Below are 19,729 nucleotides of genomic sequence, written 5' to 3' on the forward strand. Positions count from 1 at the left end.
TGGAGCCTGTTTCAGATTTAGTGTCTCCCTCTCTCTCTGACCCTCCCCTGCTCACGCTGTCTCTCTCTCTCAGAAATAAATTTAAAAAAAAACTTAAAAAAAAAAAAAAAAAGCTACCCTTCACGCAAGGCTCTTCGGTCCTGCACTGAACAAGAGAGAGTAGGTCTTCCCTGTTCTTCAAACCCACCAGGAATGTGCTCCCCCTACCTCCTAGTCGGCTCCCCCGTCACAGGGCTGCCATGCTGGTAGCCTGACTTTCTCAGCTCACTGTGGCCTCTTATTGACCACCTTCTCTAAAGCTTCAGTTTCTTTTCCTGACGTTTCATGTTTCTTTCCATGCTTTTTGGTTGTTTTTTCTCCTTAACATTCATCAGTAGGTGGCACACTGCCTATTTTCTTTGGGGATCATATGCCACATCTTTCTTGAGCATCAGAACATCAGCTCCATGAAGGTAGGAGTTTTTCAGTTTTATTTACCGATGTGCTTCCAAAACCTAGAAAAGTGCTTGGCACACCAGGATTTCAGAACTTCCTTGAACTCTCCTTAGAATGTGGTTGAGGTAAAAACTCTGGTGGTCCTTTACAGATAAGAAAAGAGGAGAAAAAGGGAGACGGGGATGTAGCATAGGCAAGCATGAGCGTGGGCTGAGTGTCACTGCAGCTGAGGGATGAGCTCAGGGGGCTTCTGAGCTCTCCTGTTTACTGTTGTATATATGTTCATCGTCTTTCATAATAAACATCAAAACCAAACATTTTTTTTAAATTTCCTTTATCCTGCAACCAATCTTTGCCCTTTCTCACCCACCAATGTGTCTGCTGGGCAGAATGGCAGATGTGCCTCTAATCTTTTCCTCTAGTTAATCTCCTAAGGAGAGATGGCATGTGCCAGGCATTAGGACAGAACACAGAAGTCACAGTTCCCAAAGCCTGCCTCTTCTGACACAAGTCTTAGGAGAGCACTTTGGGAAATAATTTTTAATATGTCCATACTTTATGACTTAGAACATTTTTTTTTAAAGCCAGGAACTGGTAAACACAATATCCCTGATAATGGTTATGGCTGCAGTGGATGCAGGCAGATGAAAAGGAATATGAGCAATCCGCTAATTTTTACCTTGGATGGGTTCACAGGTGTTCAATTTATTATTATGCTTCATAACCCACACAGGCTACACATATACGATATTTGTGTGCATCAAGTATTCTAGAACATAAGCAATTCTTTCATAAGCAAATACAGAAATATGCCATGATGTGAACATAATAAAAATAATTTTATTCAAGTCATGATAATAAATAGACTATTTTCACTAAAAGCTCAAATGAGCTAAAATAGAAGAGGCTCTGTATAAACCTAACACCAGCCATGGCACAACCCTGACGAACCCAGCTGGGCTATTTCGGTCTCAGGCAGCTTGAAGAGCCTTCGGTGGCTGAGTCAGACGACCTTTTCTGACAGAGCAGGCATGCCAGGCTGCTTGCAGGAGACAAAAGCTCACCAATCTCCTGAGTGAAGCACTCCAACTGCTCCCCCTGGGTTTTCTATTATAAGCTGCTTTTGAAAAAATGCAGAAACAGGTCACTCCCAAGAAAAACACAGGGTGGTGGGCTAAGCACCCGGGAGACTGGCAGAGGGGCTCACAGGGAATTGAGGGGATAGTGAGAGCCCCTCCAAAAGCCAAATGAGTTCCCTCAGGAAGACGCAACAGTCCTCACTTCTCCTTATTATACACTCAGAATGTTAACACCAAGAGTCATTCCCTGGCTGGTTTTGCACTTCAACGTGTGAAGTTTATCAGGGAAGACAACTTCACCCACTCAAAAGAGAAAGAGGTCCAGAAATAACACTGTCTGGGCCAAAAAGGGAAACATCTTTCTGGCATGTGTGCCAATATGTGCACCCACTTGCACTATGTTTCGCAGTAGCTCCCCAGTTCCCTACGGGGGTGAGGGGGAGGAATACCACCAGCATTCACGATATCACAACTTGGTAGCAGAGCATGCAAGTGGCTGCAGGTCTTAAGAAATATGAATGCAATATTCATATGGATTTTAGTAAAGGGGAAAATAGACCGACTTGGTCATCTCAGTGGCTATATACAACTCACAGGCTTGTGCAGAACACATCTGAAAGGGGAAACTTTTCTGAAAAAGAGGACTATTCCCCTTTTAGAACTAGAAATAATTCAGATTGAGGGCAAATTTGATACTCTCTTTAATTCAAGATGAACACACTGGTTTACTTCTTCACATAAAATATTTACCATAAATTCATTAAAGAAGAACTATAAACAAACAAACAAAAAAGCAAGAAGACCACCCTTCTTCTAAATCCAAAAAACAACCGGTGTGAGCGGTCTAAGGGAACCATCATTAATATTATAGAGAGTTATAGCTTTGCCCTCCTTAAAACTCAAGTTACAGGATGGAAGCAGGGATAAAGGCTGCAGAGAGGCAGCAGTGTGGCGTGGCCCGGGCTTCGGAAGAGAGGCTCTAACCCAGATTCTGCTGCTCAAGAGTCCTCGACTTTCTCCTCTATAAGAGAACGGAGATGAGCTGAGAGTTCTAAAAAACAGCTTCTGGCTGTAAGTACTAGAACAGACATTCACTCGCCATATTTATGGACATTTGTGAAAAGCTGCAAGGTTCAAAGAGGCTACAAAATAGAATGAGCCGAGTCTAAGAGAAAGACTGAATGGACCCATAGAGCTACTGACCACAGGGTGAGGCTTTACTAAAGCCAGCTCCAAGGTATATGGGAGTGGAGGAAAAAAAGACCATGATCAGAATAACTGGCAAGGAATAATAGAATAGAGGGAAAATTAGCCAAAGAACTCTGCTCGATTCTAATAGTTAACATTGAAATGGTCTACTTCCAGAGATTCAGTATCTTTCAGAAGTTTGAAAAACCATCCATTTATGACAGTTTGAGACTATTTCGTAAAATAATGGAAAAGAGCAGACACCCTGGAATCAATCTCTCTATGGCTTAGTTCTAGCTCCACCTAGCTGTGTGACATCAGGTCACACACTTAACCTGTCTGTGCTTTCAAGTCCTCATCTGTAAAATAAAGATAGAAATGGTTCTACCCTTGTAAGACGATTTTGAGGGTTGCAAAAGTAATAACATCAAGAATACAGCAGTGACTAATACATAATAAATAGTTGATTACAGTAGCTATTATTGTTGTTAATAACTAGCAGGCAAGAGAAAATGTGGGTAATTTATGATCTCTGAGGATTCTGGTTAAATACTGCACTTCAGAGACCAGCTCATAATCATCAATTCCACTAAGATCACCATAAAATGAAACACGACAAGACTAGAGGAGAGGAATTACAGAATCCCAGAGGGTCAATGCAGGTAAACAGAGTACACAGAACCTAGCACAAAAGAGGAGCTGAAGGCCCAGGGGTACTCACCAGGCTCAGAACAATACAAAAGTCACAAGATTAGAATGGACTTTTCATACCAGAAAATACCCAATCTACTCGTCATATCCTATTCCAAACTACTTTCCTCTTTTGAGAATACAGTTCTTCCAATTCAACTTATAAGCATGTGAACTTCTAGTACTGAGCATGCAGAGGAGGTAGGCTTATAATAATCCATTATCTAAAAGCTGTTTTGCTTAGATTCCTAAGCTAGAATGACAAATTGGATATCATCTTGATCATTATATCCTGTCCAGTCAAACTTTTCACAGTGATGATAATGTTCTATATCTAGGCTGATCAAAACAGTAGTTGCTAGCTATATGCAGCTACTAAAGAGAAAATTAATTTTTATCTTGTTTAATTTTAATTACTTTAAATTTTAAATGTCACATATGGCTAGTGGCCACCATGCTGGACATTGAAGGTATAGTCAATTGGGAGTGGCTGTCTGCAGCACCGTATCGAAAAGGATCTCAATGTGAGTCTGGGTCTAGCAGAATGAGTGCAGTGATAGATCAGAGAGTTCTGTTCTCAGACAAGGGAGGCTAGCCTTTTATCATATTTTCAGGATCAGTTAAAGGATTTTATCTCCCTTTTCCTCATACCCCCCCCCCCAAAAAAAAACCAACCTCTCTCTTTTCTAATATTTACAGTGATTCTCAGACACTAGAGGGTCATTTTCTGTTCTTAGAAGAAATAAGATTGGCTGAAAAGAACCAGATTATAAAAGAAGAAAAAAAAAGAAAAAGAACTTCACCCAAGACAATGCATAATATCCACTGGTACTCAGAGAAGGAATACTGTTGCAGGAAGTTTTATAGAAGTATATAAAACCAAGAGAGGGCTAAACTACCAATTATTTTGAGTTATGTTATATATAGGCTTTTATTCAATAATATATGTGCCACTGACAGATCATTAAGATGGTTCAATAAATAAAAAAACAGATTACACAGAGAGAATCAACCACATTGTCGATTTTAAATGCAGAAAATATACTAAACAATTGCAAAAGAAACCACCATACCTGGGTTGAAAGTACCACATCCTCCAGAACTTTAAAAATAAAAATAATATACTTCACTCTCCAAGAGAGGAATAGAATTCTAATGTGATTTTTCAAAAATATTGCTGTACTGCCTCCATGAAATACCATCTTGGCCAAATGTATGCAGAAGTCAAAAGATGCCACAAACAACACTACCATCATGGGAAAAATCTAGAACATATATTCTCATTTCCAGATCCCAGAACGGGTTCCTATAAAGCTCTCCCAAGGAAAAACTATCTCAAACTTTTGTGAAAATTTGGTTCCCAGGTGACTCTCAAAGCCTGAAGTTAAGAATCATAATGAAGTCTCCTTTCAGGTTCAAATATATATAAACAAAATGACAGGGTTTGGGTATAAGTACCTATTTCTGTCGCAGAGCATTAACCCTAGCAAGGTTCTACAATTAGTCAAGTCTCTCCCACACCTTGAGATGTCCAAAGAAGAGTCAGTCAGTTCCTTAATTCAACTGCTCCAAACAGAACCAAAACAAAGCAATTATTGGTACTACCCTCTTTCTTCCTTAAAGAATTCACAGTATCTCACACAATAAGATAATGAACTTCTGACCCAATATATTTCTGGGATTCTGCATATAAAAATTCATCTTGCAATTTTACCCAAGGTGGATTATTTCACTCAAGTACCAAAGGACTTTTATAAGCTGATTAGTCTCAGAGCTTGATCCTAAAGAGAGCATTCTAGTGAGACCCTAGCTAACCAGAAAGCTGATGTTACAGTAAAATTTTAACTACTGTATGCTGAAATATAATTCTCTGATATCCAAAATTTGAAAGCTATCAAATTATTTCTCTTCCAGAAGACAAATGAACTGTTGTACATTTTCTGAACTATTACAGAACATCCAGTTTAAAAAGTAACCTCTGGAGAGCAGAAATAACCTCTTCTCTTACCTCCACCACTGTGGTGCCTGCAGCTTTGCACATCGGCAAATTGAAATTCCTTGCACTTTTCCTATATTAGGAGTAGGAAAAAGTGGGGAAAGAAGACCAAAAATAAGAAGAGTCTCTCTCAGTTTCAATTATAGATTAAAATAATTCTATAAACTAAAAATCTGTGAGTCTTTAAAAAAGAATGTATCATATTTTCCGTAAGTATTAAAACTATTTTATAAATAAAAACAATCTAATGGCCACTTCATTCAATTAGATAGATTTTTATGGAGTTGAGAAGAGGGGCTGTTTTTCATGTTCAACATCTAGATTATACACAGAAAGATAAAATAGATATTAATAAATCTACTCTATTTAAAACTATTTGCTTAAATCTTTTAACTGAGATGCCACTTTGTTTCTATAGTTCTGTATTTCACTAAACTTGCTCTTGTTAAAATATTAAGAAAAGTAGCAAGTGCTTTATATGAGAAGGTATAGTCATTATATTCTCTATTAAAGAGAAATGTATTACTGAAATTAAATGAAACGTTGACTGGTATAATATGTGAGTCATCTACAAAGATCATTCCAGGGAACCAATTTCTAATGAAATTTTTTGAAGTACAACACCCACATCAGACCACGAGGTGTAATAACTTCAAGAAAGTGCCAATTTTGCTGATGGTTTTGCATTCCCAAGTTCTTAAATTAATGCACCACCAGTATCCATAAAAATTTTAATGTATTTTTTTGTTTCTGAGAATGTTAACTTGATAGAAAAACTCATTTCATAAAGGGAAATAAGTTACAGCTCTCTTTTACTAGTTCTTTGAGGCCACCAATGTTTATCTCACTTGGATTTAAGGATAAATATAAACTCGGGCATGTCCCAGAGACAGAAGGCCTTGGGGACGTCCACAAGCTGCTGTGTTGGAGTCCACTAGACGCCCAGCAGCATCGAAAGCTCTGAGAGCAGTGTGGCCAGAGGCAAAGACGTGCAGGGCTCTCCTACCAATGACCTAGACAAACCTCTTACCAGTTGTCCCACGAAACATGAGGGTCATCCTGGATGTCAGTATCTTAAGAATCTAAGTCACTTAACCATTGCTGATGAGCGGTCTCATCTCATACCAAATCTCAAGAGCCGCAGGCATAAATAAATGCTCAGAAGAGCACTTGTGCAGTCTTCAGATAGTAGAGCCCGGCAGTGAGTCACAGGACCAATTCATGGAATTATTTTAAATCATTCATTGCCATTTGCTTCTATACAATTTCATTAATCTCCTTATTAATTTTTTTTAAGTTTATTTGTTTTGAGAGAGAGAGATAGAGAAAGCATGAGCAAGGGAGGGGCAGAGAGAGAGGGAGAGAGAGAGAGAATCTCAAGTAGGCTCTGTGCTCACAGTACAGGGGGCTAGGCCTCACAAACTGTGAGATCATCACCAGAGGTGAAATCAAGAGTCGGACACTTAACTGACTGAGCTGCCACAATTTCATTAATCTTTTTAAAAAAGCAACTAAACTTTGCAAACATATACCAAGGTGTCAAATAAGATAGGATTCAAAATGTGTAATTTCCAAAATTAGTTGTAATGAAAAACTGATTGACTTCAAGATATCAAATATAGTATTGGTATCATATAAGGTCTTCAGAAATCAACAAAAATGACATGAGAGTGGTCACTGAGAATTTAATTGTGATCATACCAACATTGCATTCAGTAAAGATAAAAATTGCTAAAACAGGGGCGCCTGGGTGGCTCGGTCGGTTAAGCGTCCAACTTTCGCTCAGGTCATCATCTCACAGTTCATGGGTTCGAGCCCCACACAGGGCTTTGTGCTGACAGCTGGCTCAGAGCCTGGAGCCTGCTTGAGATTCTGTGTCTCCCTCTCTCTCTGACCCTCCCCTGCTCACGCTGTGTGTCTCTCTCTCAGAAATAAAACATTAAAAAAATTTTTTTTAAATTGCTAAAACAGTAAATGACCATATTATAAAAAGAAAGCTATTTCTGTAACCTACAAGTGAAGTCTTCAAGACCACACATTTTGGAAAATTTGCTTATGTATATTCAAAGGTGGTACAATTTTCAAAATACAACCATATAATGTATAAATCCAACATACTAAATACTTGGTATTTAGTATGCTTAGGGTAATCAAAAGATCTTGAAATCTATTAAGTCTGTGGCTTAATATCTGTGGCTATCCAGATAACAAGAATGAAAATTGAGTACTATCAAGATTAACCAACTTTTCAGATAGAACCTATCTACGTATTTCCTAGTGGACACCAACAGGACTGGAAAAGAACTGACCTAAATGGTTATTAGCAATATCTTTCCAGAATATCAAAATAACATAGGCATTTTAAGACAATGCATATTAATAACAGTATCAAAATTAAATACAATTGTGTGTTTTTGTCACATTTGCTAAGCATGTCTCAACACTGTAACTTGTCCTGGCAACTAAAATGCACATGGAAGAATAGTTTGTATGTGACTACATACAAGGGTATATAGACTCAAATGCAGTGCAATCAGAACACATTCCCAGAAACACACCATGTCCCAGCAAGAGCAGTTGCCTTGCACACACACATACATATATACTGACCTGTGGGTTGGTTTGATTGTAAGCCATTTTTTAAATGAACTTTTAAACACCAAACATACCAAGACACCTATTTTGTAATCATAGTGTAGGAATTGTAAAGTTGCTGAAATGCAACTTTGCAGTCATTGCTTTGCTTTGTATAAAACCATCACGGTACCTGAAAATCACGTTTCCTGCTTGGTCTGCCTTCCAGGCTTTCACCAGAGCAAAATCTCCTGTAATTGCTTCCTCCAAAATAAAATGCTGGCCATTAAACTCCCTCACCTGCAGGAGACAAAGGGGGCACTGTCAGGTATTTGCAGGAATCTTGTTTGGCTGTGGTAGGTGCTCTGATAGAAGCAGATGATAAGGATACAAGCCTAGTCAGGGAGGGTTTCTCAGAGGGAGAACAATCTGAAGACTCAGGGTGAGGATTGGTAGTCAACTAGGATTTGGTCAAAGTGGTGGAGTGGGAACTGAGAGAACAGCATGTGCAGAGACTCAGCAGCAAGAGAAAGCTTTAGTAAACTGGAGGAACTGAAAGTTCTATATGCTTATGGCACAGACTGTTAGCACTCATTATTTATGTGCATGAGTTATATACACTGAACATGAAAAATAGCCCATTTTTCCCTCCACTCCAGGAAAAAAGAACTATATAAGCCTCACAAAATAATCAATGTATTTTGTATATAAAGTAGTTATAAAAACCCATTCATCTCTAATTAATCTATAACCATCTGTTGAGATTTTAATTGGAATTCCTAGAATCTGTAGATGACACTGGAGAACTGATGTACCACATCTTTCCACTCATGAGTATAATACATGCCTATATTTTTTGAAGTCTCCTTTGACTTGTTTGAATTGCTCTGTAATTCTTCCCCCCAAAAAAGTTTGTATGTGTTTTTTACGTTTATTCATAGGTACTTCATGGTTTTTTTAATCCTACTATGAATGTTCTATGTTATTCTATTACACCTCCTCTTCCGTCATTACTGTTCTAATGGAATGCTATTGACTTCTGTATTGTATTGCCTTTTAATTCTACTACAGATGGGGAGGGGAAGAAGCATAAAGTAAAACGATGCCATGGCATTTTGTTCCTTTTTTCTTCTTGGAGATTTAGCTCTGGGAATTGAAACAAAGAAGAGAAGAAACAGTGTCAATGCTGTGCTCCTTCCTAGCCTGGATTGGAGCCATAGGAAGGCAGAGATCCATTTTTGCTCATACCACGCCCTCCAGTGGACAAACTGCATGCATATCACAGAAGGCTTCAGAAGAAAGTTCTTTATGGTTTGAAGCAGAAATCCTTCCTTAAAGAACAGCTTCTTTAAAGGCTTTATCCCAATTTCCTGCTAGAAAATAATGAATTTAAGGGACCGCTGATGAAGGAGGATCTTACTAATATGAAACTTCGATGATTCATATGAAAGCTATTTATATAAACTGTATATCAACCTACAGCTTTTTTGAGTCTTGTGTATTTCAAAGTCATTACCATAAACATTAATGATGATAGATGAGTATGTTGCATACGGATCTAGAAAACTACACACAGATCTAAATATATGCTAATCCAGGGCAATGTGGAAAAAATGACTTTTCCCCCCGTATTCCAATTATGTAATTTCCTGACACATCTAAAAACCAGCAGTTGTGGAGTGCTAGCCATTCTAAAATTTTAAAACAGGGAAGGGATTGGTTTTGCCATACTATTACACTCACTGATGAGTTGTGTGTGCCCGGTTGCCACTTCCTTTTTTTCAGCCCTTTCTCAAATCCACTCCAATCAAATTTCCACCATTCCAGAAAAATCATCTCTTCCAGAAAAGTCATTTTTTAAAAAAGTTTGTTTGTTTATTTAAGTAATCTCTACACCTAATGTGGGACTCGAACTCATGACTCCAAGATCAAGAGTCACACACTCTTCCGACTAACCCAGCCAGGCGCCCCTAGAAAAATCATTCTTTAAGGTCACCAATGCTCAATGCCCCCTTCTGTTACCCCACCTCTTCTCAATGGGACAGTGCTGATCACTCCCACTGATCCCACTGATCACTTTGTAAAATCTCCCTTGTCTTTCAAGTTACCAGACTCCCTTTGGCTTTCTCTTCTCAGATGAGACACTTTCCCAATCTTTTTTGGTGCTCCATTTGCTCTTCCCACCCTGTAAATGCAAAAGAGGCTTTCTCTAACCTGCACTCCAGCCTAGACACTCATCTGGTCCCACAGATTTAACAACTACATGCTGATGGCTCCAAATCTCCTATCCCAGCTCTAAACCCTCCCCAAGCTGGAGACTACTGAGCAACTCCTGCTGGAGCCTGAAGGACATGTCAAATGCACCCAGTCCCAGACAAGGCTCTTCGATTACCCTGGTACTTAGCCCATCTCGATGAGCAGCATGCTTGGTTCTCGTCTTTCCTCACAGCCCGCAGTGAATCCGTTGGTAAATCCTACTGGCTCTGCCTTTAACATACGTCCGGATTCCAACCACCTCCCACAAGTTCTGCTGTTACCGCCTCAGTCTAAACAACTTCCACTCCCACCTGGATGTATACAATAGCCTCTTAAACTCCCTCCCTGCTTCTGCTCTTGGACCCCTACCAGAAAACTCTCTACCTGGCACCCGTAGTGATGCTTCCAAAATGAAACTCGGACATGACTCTCCCAATTCTCTGAACCTCTCATCGCACTCAGTAAAACCCAAACTCACATGATCTGGCTTTAGTCTCCTTTCATTCTCCCTTCCTACCACTCTCTGCCTCATTTATGCTGTTCCAGTCTCACCGCTCTGCTGTTCCACAAACAGGGGTAGCCCGCCTCAGGACCTTGTCTTTTCTCCTCCTTCTGACCAGAGCACAACCCTATAATCCTCACCCAACTCGGTCTCTTCTTTTATTCCTATTTCTACCAACTGTCACATCCTCAGAGAGGTTTCCCTGGACCCAATCTGGAACACAACCTCCCTGGCCACTGACCATTCTCTCTGCCCTTACCTTACGGGATTTTCCTTCACAGCACTTTCATTACTGACATTATGTGTTTGTTAATTCATTCCTTGTCAGATCTCCCATTAGAGGGGGACTTGATCCAGATCATTGCATTCTCTACCATACTTAGGCCAGTGCCTGGCAAAGAGTAGGGGCTCAATAAATTCATTGAATTAAGGAATTTACTCACTTTCTCTTTCTCCCATAAGTGGGGAAGTAAAGAGTCAACAGGAATCATTTCAAGACATTATTTGTCACATTCCTAGGTAATTCAGATAAAAGTACAAAACTATTAAAATTGTGTACCTGACTCCAAGAAACATGAACCCAGGCACTCAGGACAGACTCTAGTCTATTGTATGTTTTCCCAGGGCGAATTAATGCTGTAACTTCTAGCAAACTCTCAAAGTATTAACCCAATTTTTCTGGGCATCAATATCTACATTACTAAGATCCATTTTAATAATTAGACTCGTGTCTTAACTTTGTCAAAAACTTTTAAAACCTAATTAGGCAGTAAAGAAGCAAGATAGAATATAAAAAAAATGTTAATCAAAGCTTTGAGTCAATATGGGTCATTCTAAGCAGAAAGGCAAAGCTCCAGATGGAAGACACTGCTAGAGACAAACGCTGCACAGCAAGGGGCATGTTCAATGACCTTTTATCTTCTCTCAAAATATGGAGGTGCAGAGCTAACATCCCTATAAGCAAAAAAAAATGTTTATAAAAATCGCCATAAGTGATAAGAAGTCCATTGATTTATGACACTGTCACTTCCTTAGAGCTAAGCTCAGGATCTCTACAACCTGTGTTATGCTCTCGAGCCATGTGGCCAGAGAGAAAGAAGAGGTACTAAAAATACAGTAATGGAATATTAGCCTGTGTAATTTTAAAGTTGGCTCAAATCTAAATATCTTAAATATCTATATCTAGAGTTCTATTCTTTTCTAAGATGTGAGCGAAGTTACCTAGCGTACTCCATTCTACCCGGCACTTTAAATAAAACTAAATTATTCAATACAGCCCAAACTGTATGTCCAGTATACAAAATGAAGGATAAAGGAGGTAGTATAAATGTTTTATTATATAATTACAACTGTCCCCTACTTTTCAATATTGGATACAAACTTATGATGTCTTTGTTGTTGTTGTTGTTGTTGTTGTTTTTAACTCCTTCACCCACATTCAGTAGGGACTTGAGCATGAAGAGATTACTACGATATATATCATACATCTGCTCTATTGTCCACATAAGTATATCAGAAGTTATAAATGCTTCTACATTTGTTAAAACCTACCATAAAACTAATCTTGGCTCATCTTATATGGATGACAGTTTATTTTCTTCTCATCTATTTATTCTGGTTTCTCTATGTGATTTTAGTTACTAGAGGGTGCTCAGCTTTAGTTAGAAATTTTACCTGGCATATTCACATAAATGAATGACGGTGTCTTCTCACACAGAGGTGATTTAATACTAATCTACCCACTGAGTGCAGCTGGAATCCTATGCTGAAAGAGGAATCCCTGTGCTACCAGATGAGAGCACTCCTTACCTCTCTCGGCTTACTGGCAATGGCAATGCTGCCATCTTTGTTGTATTTGATCGGTGACCCTCCTTGTTGCACCAGGGTCCCATACCCGGTGCTGGTGTAAAATGCAGGAACTCCAGCCCCACCAGCACGAATCCGCTCTGCAAGTGTGCCCTACAAGTGAGCAAACAGCACATCCCAAACAGTTCATTAAGCACACTTATGTATGTGGATACAGAAACACATACAGACATGGCCCCTCTCTCTACAGGTTTATCATTCTACACTCGAGCTTAGCCGAAAGGCTGAGAAGCGATAGAGGTTTATCATTCTAAAGAGGACCCAGCATTGTATATTACTGTATTTCACTAACAATGTATGCTAGATTAATTTAAAGCAAGTCCCTCTAGACAACAATCTCTCAATTCTTTTTTCTTTTATTTTTTTTTTTAACGTTTATTCATTTTTGAGAGACAGGGGGACAGCGGGTGAGTAGGGGAGGGGCAGAGAGAAAGGAAGACAGAATCTGAAAGCAGGCTCCTGGCTCTGAGCTGTCAGCACAGAGCCCAACATGGGGTTCGAACTCACATACCTGAGCTGAAGTCGGACACTTAACCAACTGAGCCACCCAGGTGCCCCAACAATCTCAATTCTTAACCCACATTCAAATGGAACTGCTTGTTTGTATAATCAGGCTCTTAGCTTTCTGATCCCCCACTGCTCTCCTGACATCATATTCTACATCAGTCTATCTGTAATATATTAAAATCAATTTTCAAACCGGAAGTATATAACTTTATATATATTGAAAAACATGTATTTAAATGTTGTGTTTTACTGTGTGCCATATGAAGATATAGCCTGAATTTTATCATTAATAACAATGCCATATTTTACAATAATAATATAATATTTTCAAGTTCACTTAGAATTTATTTTAAAACATTCTTATAAGGATTTCATCTACCACATTACCTAATGAAGGAAAATCCAAAGTTAGACAATGAGTACAACATATAGCTAATTTTTTTTTTACATTTATTTATTTTTGAAAGAGAGAGGGAGAGAGTAACCAGGGGGAGGGGCAGAGAGAGAGGAGACAAAGGATCTGAAATCGGCTCTGTGCTGTACAGCACAGAGCCAAACATGGGGCTTGAAATTACGAACTGTGAGATCATGACCTGAGCCTAAGTTGGACACTTACCTGACTGAGCCACCCACATGCCCCAGTAATTTGGTTTTTAAAAGCTAAGAGTACTTTAAGTTCTATCTCAGGGTAGAAAAAGCTGTATGCAAAGTTCCTTTGTACCCTCTTTTGATCATCTTTATCACCTTCCTGGGTACCAGGGATTCAAACCTGATTTCCCTAGCTCCCTCCTTCCCCCAACTACTTTTCCACCCAGTTATCCCCACAGGCAAACAACTCTGGCCCTGAATATTTCCTGATACCCTCCCTAACCCTGAAATCTATTGTTATGATCTAGCTACATCATATTCATGCTAGATAACTGATTGGCCATTCAGTAGTAAAAACTGGTTTAGGTATTAATAATAGTACGTTAATACTGAAAGCAAATTTCTGCTTTAACTGTGAAAACACTTTCTACTTTAGCTGGGGCCTTCAAACACTAAACTCAAAGCGGGCACTAAAAGTTGGGACTTCAGACATGAGTCATTGAAGTAAGTGGGATAATCTGGGGAAGGTAGGATTTGAGGCATAAGTCCAGATAACTGCTTCTCTATTTCATCTAATGGACAGGGATAACTCCATTTGTATCATATTTTAAGTTAATAACATTCACAAAATTAAACCATCAAAACAACTGTAATAACAGCCCCTACTATAAAATATTTTTATGTTTGCCCTCCTTGAATACTTTATTCCTTCTCTCTGTCCAATCGGGCAAGGGTCTAAAAGTGGTCAAATTCTACACACAGGCTCTCTGCAGGCACCACCAACCCCCTGCATCCAAACCCCGAAGGGAGTCCTCATCCCTACCGCTTCATCAATGCTTCTTGGGTTCACAGGCTGCAAAGCAGGGTGCCAGAGCCGATGTTTATGTCCCTGCCGCTAAGATGGGCAGAGACAGTGACCTCTTACAGTTTAAAGAGTATAAAAGAAATACTAAGGAACACCCATGTACGTGGCCTCTGACAAAATAAAGCATGATGCAGAAGATAAAAGAAGTAATTGAAAGGTTAATTTTCAAGGGCTCTACAACCCAGAGGAAAAGGGATCTCAACCTATAATGCGAAGAGGAAAAGTATATGCTATTGGCTGAATTGTGTCCCCTGAAAATTTGTATGTTGAAGCCCTAACCCCCAATGTGACTGTACCTGGAGACATGGCCTTTATGGAAGTCATTAATGTTAAATGAAGCCAGAAGGGTCGGGCTCTGACCCAATAGGATTAATGTCCTTACAATAAGAGACCCCAGAGTACTCATTTGTGCATGTGCATACCCTCTCCCTCCCGGCCCTCCTCCCCGCTACAAGAATCACATCAGCCTGTACCTTGAGCTTGTACTCCCCAGCTGCCAGAACAGTAAGAAATCACTTTCTCTTGCCTGAGCCACCCAGCCTGTGGCATTTTGTTATAGCAGTGCAAGCAGACTAAGACAGGATACCTTTTGTTATTTCAAAACACTTTAAATGAACACCAGATAAATGCCAGGCACAGTGGGAGGCTATGACACACACAGCTCCAACAACACTGCCGAGTGATAGGGTGTGACCTGCGTAAGGCTGTGTGGCCTCAGGGAGAAAATGGTTCTCCCCTGCATGCTCTCTCTAGACAAGTGTATATTGAGAGTTAATTATTGATTTTTTAAATTCTGCTCGATCACATCATTACCAATGTAGTGAAGTTAGTGGTAATAATAATTCTGTTTACAAAAATAAAGCAGAGTAATGGGTTCAATTTCAGAGATGAAGGCAGATGATGTCAAATTAGAAGACAAATGCCTAGGGACACCTGGGTGGCTCAGTTGGTTAAGTGTCCGACTTTGGCTCAGCTCATGATCTTTAAAAAAATTTTTTTTAAATTTATTTCTAGGAGAGAGAGAGAGAGACAGCGTGAGCAGGGGAGAGTCAGAGAGAGAGGGAGTGACAGACTCTGAAACAGGCTCCAGGCTCTGAGCTGGCAGTCAGCACAGAGCCCGACACGGGGCCCGAACCCATGAACCACGAGATCATGACCTAAGCGAAAGTCGGACGCTCAACTGACTAAGCCACCCAGGCGCCCCGGCACAGCTCATGATCTTGATGTTAGTGGGTTTGAGTAACTATGCTGATGTTGCAGAGTCTGCTTGGGATTCTCTCTCTCTCTCTCTCTCTCTCTCTCACTCTTTCTGCCCCTCCCTGACTCATGCTTTTTCTCTCTCTCAAAATAAATAAATGAACTTAAGAAAGAAAAAAAAAAAACGACAAATGCATATAACCTGTAGACCTCTGTTTTACCCAAATGGCTTCAAAAAGTTTCCTCTCTGACATACTCATTAACCAGTTAAGATGTAGTGTAAGAAGTGAGTGAAGGCTTACAACATTAACTGCAGTAACTGGCTTGCTCAGTAATGACCTCAGTACCCTGCAGACCTGGGCCCTGATTCCAGCATTTATTCTGGGACATATCCAGCTCTTCCCTTCATGGGCTCTACTTTCCTGATGTCTCAGCCAGAACATATTCCTCACAGGCTTCTAATCCTATGATTCACGGGAATGGACTCTCAGGACAATCGTCCAGCGTCTGGGCAAGGCCTACTGCAGGATTCCAGCATAATACATGTCATCGTGATGAACTTAAACATTTATCCGGCCGGGGCGCCCGGGTGGCTCAGTCGGTTAAGCGTCCGACTTTCGCTTAGGTCATGATCTCGCGGTTCGTGGGTTCGAGACCCGCGTCGGACTCTGTGCTGACTGCCAGCTCAGAGCCTGGAGCCTGTTTCAGTCTGTGACTCCCTCTCTCTCTGACCCTCCCCTGCTCACGCTGTCTCTCTCTCTCTCTCTCCTAGAAATAAATAAAAATATTAAAAAAACAAAAACAAAAACAAAAAAACATTTATCCGGGAGCCTAGATATTTTTTGGTACACAAACAGAAAATAATAGTCTTCTAGCCATTAACAGGTGTGACCTACAAACAAATCTCCTTGGTCCTGCAAAATCGCATCCATCCTGCCTTACCTCTCCTGCAAATGAAAATTTCTAGTGGGAAAAACGTAAATTTTAAAATAAGTTACTGCTGTGTAAGAGGAGCAGAGAAACCTTCTTACCTGAGGTGTCAGTTCTACTTCTAATTCACCACTCAAGTACTGCCGTTCAAATTCTGCATTTTCCCCCACATAGGAAGACACCATGCGTTTTATCTGCTTGGATCGGAGTAAAAGGCCCAAGCCAAAGTTGTCAACCCTAGAAGAAAAAGGCAAACAGCTTGCCATCAAAGGTACATCAGACAGAAGAACACTAATATCCAAGATTTTCACAACCATGAAGTGTTTTTAATTTAAAGGATTCCCGTCTGTCGGGCATTTCACCCATATTCTCTCAGTCCCCCACCGCCCAAAGAGCCTTGCAAGGTGGCTATTCTTTTCTTATTTTACAGCTGAGGAAACTAAAGCTCAAAACCTTTAAGTGATTTCTGGCAAGATCTTGGGTGACGCAGCCAGTATCCAAACCCACATCAATCCCACAAATCCACCCTGTCCCTTTCATTCTTCCCACTGCTCCAAAGTGATGCCAGGGTAGAAGACAAGCAGAGAGAAACTGGATCTTGCCTTACACTTTGAAGGCAAATTTAGATACAAATGCAATGCCAGCCTTCTGATCTGCACTGGCTCCAAATGGAGAAATTCATCCTGTCCTCAAAAGTGAGCAAGGTATTCTCATATTTAAAAGAAAGAAGAACAGCATACTCTTGAAATTTAGACCCAAATTATAAGTGACTATGATGAACATTTTCCCTATATCATAGATATTTAGGTCAAGAAGATTTAAACACTTAAATATTTTTAGCAATAAAAAATCAGCAAATTAATCACAAACCAGTGAAAAGATTACAGGCAGCAAGAATAATGCTGTTATCTGTTATCTATTAAGTTTTATATAATATAATGTTTCTATTAAGGTTAAAGTTCAGGGGCGCCTGGGTGGCTCAGTGGGTTAAGCGTCTGACTTTGGCTCAGGTCGTGATTTCACAGTTCTCAAGTTCAAGCCCTACATCAGGCTCTCTGTGGTCCACACAGAGTCTACTTCAGATCTGTCTCCTTCTTTCTTTGCCCCTGCCCTGCTCATTCTCTCTCTCTCTCTCTCTCTCAAAATAAATAAACTTAAAAAATATCTAAGGTTGGAGTTCAATTTATTCTCTTTTAAATTTTATTTAAGACTTCATCTTTTTTAGGGCAGTATTAGGTTTATAACTACATTGAGAGGAAGGTACAGAGATTTTGCACATTCGCTTGACCCCACACATGCATAGCCTACTCTTTTATCAACATCACTCACCTGAGTGGTATTTAGTTACCAAGGATGAGCCTATAATTGACACATTAGAGTTCAATTTCTTCTTAGAAATGGTGCATAGAGTATTGGCTTTTTTCACTAAGTGAGGGTCTCTAAGTTTATGTCTTTCTTATTTATGTCTATTCTTTTTCAAATTAAAATACACCTCGGATTTCAAGCAAAGTCAGTGTGACAAGGCAGATTAATAACTGAATGAATACTTAGCTGTTTTTAGTCACCTTAGCTCTAACCACTAGAAAAACATTTCTAAGATAATGAAGAATGCTTAAACTTAAGTTATAAAGCTATTTTTAAAAGAACTATGGTGAAAACCACAACGAGATACCACTGTAAACATGAAAGAATGGCTAAATTAAAAAAAAAAAAAAAAGGAAATACAAAGTGTTGGAAAGAATGTGGAACACCCAGAACTCTCACAGATGAAGTGGGGAATGTAAACTGATCCAACCACTTTTTTTAAAGTTTATTTATTTATTCTGAGAGAGAGAGAAAGAGCAAGCAGGCTCCGCACTGTCAGCGCAGAGCCCAATGCAGGGCTTGAACTCACAAACCATGAGATCATGACCTGAGCATAGATCAAGTATCAGATGGTTAACTGACTGATCCACCCAGGTGCTCCCCAACCACTTGTGAAAAATTATTCACAGTTTCTATAAATGCTGAACATAGGGATATGCTATGTCAGCAATCCCGCTCCTTGGTATATATCCAACAGCAGTGCATACTTATGTTCAACAAATGACAAGAATATTCATAAGAATATTCAAACTTATGTTCACCAAACAACAAAAACAGAAGTACTGTTTATGGCAGCCAAAAACTGGAGCCTCCCCAATATACCCAACAGTAGAATAAACTGCAGTATCGCCACACAGTGGAATGCCAAGCAGCAAGGAGAACAAATCATCTACAACCCCTGGTGACAACAGATGACTCTCACGTAGAAAATGCCAAGCAAAAGAATGACAACAGAGTACTTACTGAATTACTCCTCTATGAAGTTCAAAGTCAGACAAAACTAATGGATAAATTCAGAAGTAAGGACGATGGTTAAGTTCAGTGGCAGGAAAGGAAAACAGTGACTGGAAGGAAGAGGAGGTGTGCTTTCTGGTATACCAGTCATGTTCCATTTAAAGATGCTGGGGGTTGGTTACACAGGTCTGAAGCCTATGCAAATTCTTTGAACTTTACACCTGTGCTACGAGCACTTTTCTATGTTACTGTATTATGCTATAATAAAGTCACTTTAAAGATATGAATCTCATGATAAAGACAGAGTTCCTCCCAGAAACAGAAGGCTTCATTCATGATCTCTCCCTCCTAATCCCCTTAGTGTTCTAATGCCTCTCCCCTATGGAGCATGTGTATTCTGTATGGCTTACTCATCCAACAGTCCTTGACTAAGTTGTTCCTGCACCCCAGGGCTAGTATGTTGGGTTCTGGGCCAGGAGGAGCTCTGAGATATCAAGAAATAAACACGTAAGCCTATAATTACAACAGAGGGAGATACATGTTAAGAGAGGCCTGATGAGGGGCGCCTGGGTGGCTTAGTCGGTTAAGCGTCCGACTTTCGCTTAGGTCATGATCTCGTGGTTCGTGGGTTCGAGTCCCGCGTCAGGCTCTGTGCTGACTGCCAGCTCAGAGTCTGGAGCCTGTTTCAGTCTGTGACTCCCTCTCTCTCTCTCTCTGACCCTCCCCTGCTCACGCTG

General features: G+C 40.0%; 1 protein-coding gene across 1 annotated transcript in view; it reads right to left on the bottom strand.

Annotated features, from left to right (window-relative positions):
* The window catches only part of OXCT1 (3-oxoacid CoA-transferase 1), a 138,869-nt gene that overhangs the window by 96,973 nt on the left and 22,167 nt on the right, over nucleotides 1-19,729 (bottom strand). Inside the window, exons 4-7 of the mRNA XM_039234179.1 lie at nucleotides 16,775-16,910; nucleotides 12,530-12,679; nucleotides 8,156-8,262; nucleotides 5,401-5,461 (exon numbers count right to left, since the gene is read on the bottom strand). Coding sequence (XP_039090110.1) covers nucleotides 5,401-5,461; nucleotides 8,156-8,262; nucleotides 12,530-12,679; nucleotides 16,775-16,910 — 454 coding nt within the window. The remainder of the gene's footprint in view (nucleotides 1-5,400; nucleotides 5,462-8,155; nucleotides 8,263-12,529; nucleotides 12,680-16,774; nucleotides 16,911-19,729) is intronic.

The sequence above is a fragment of the Hyaena hyaena genome, unplaced genomic scaffold (assembly GCF_003009895.1).
Source record: "Hyaena hyaena isolate Hyena2069 unplaced genomic scaffold, ASM300989v1 scaffold_83, whole genome shotgun sequence".
NCBI lineage: Eukaryota > Metazoa > Chordata > Mammalia > Carnivora > Hyaenidae > Hyaena > Hyaena hyaena.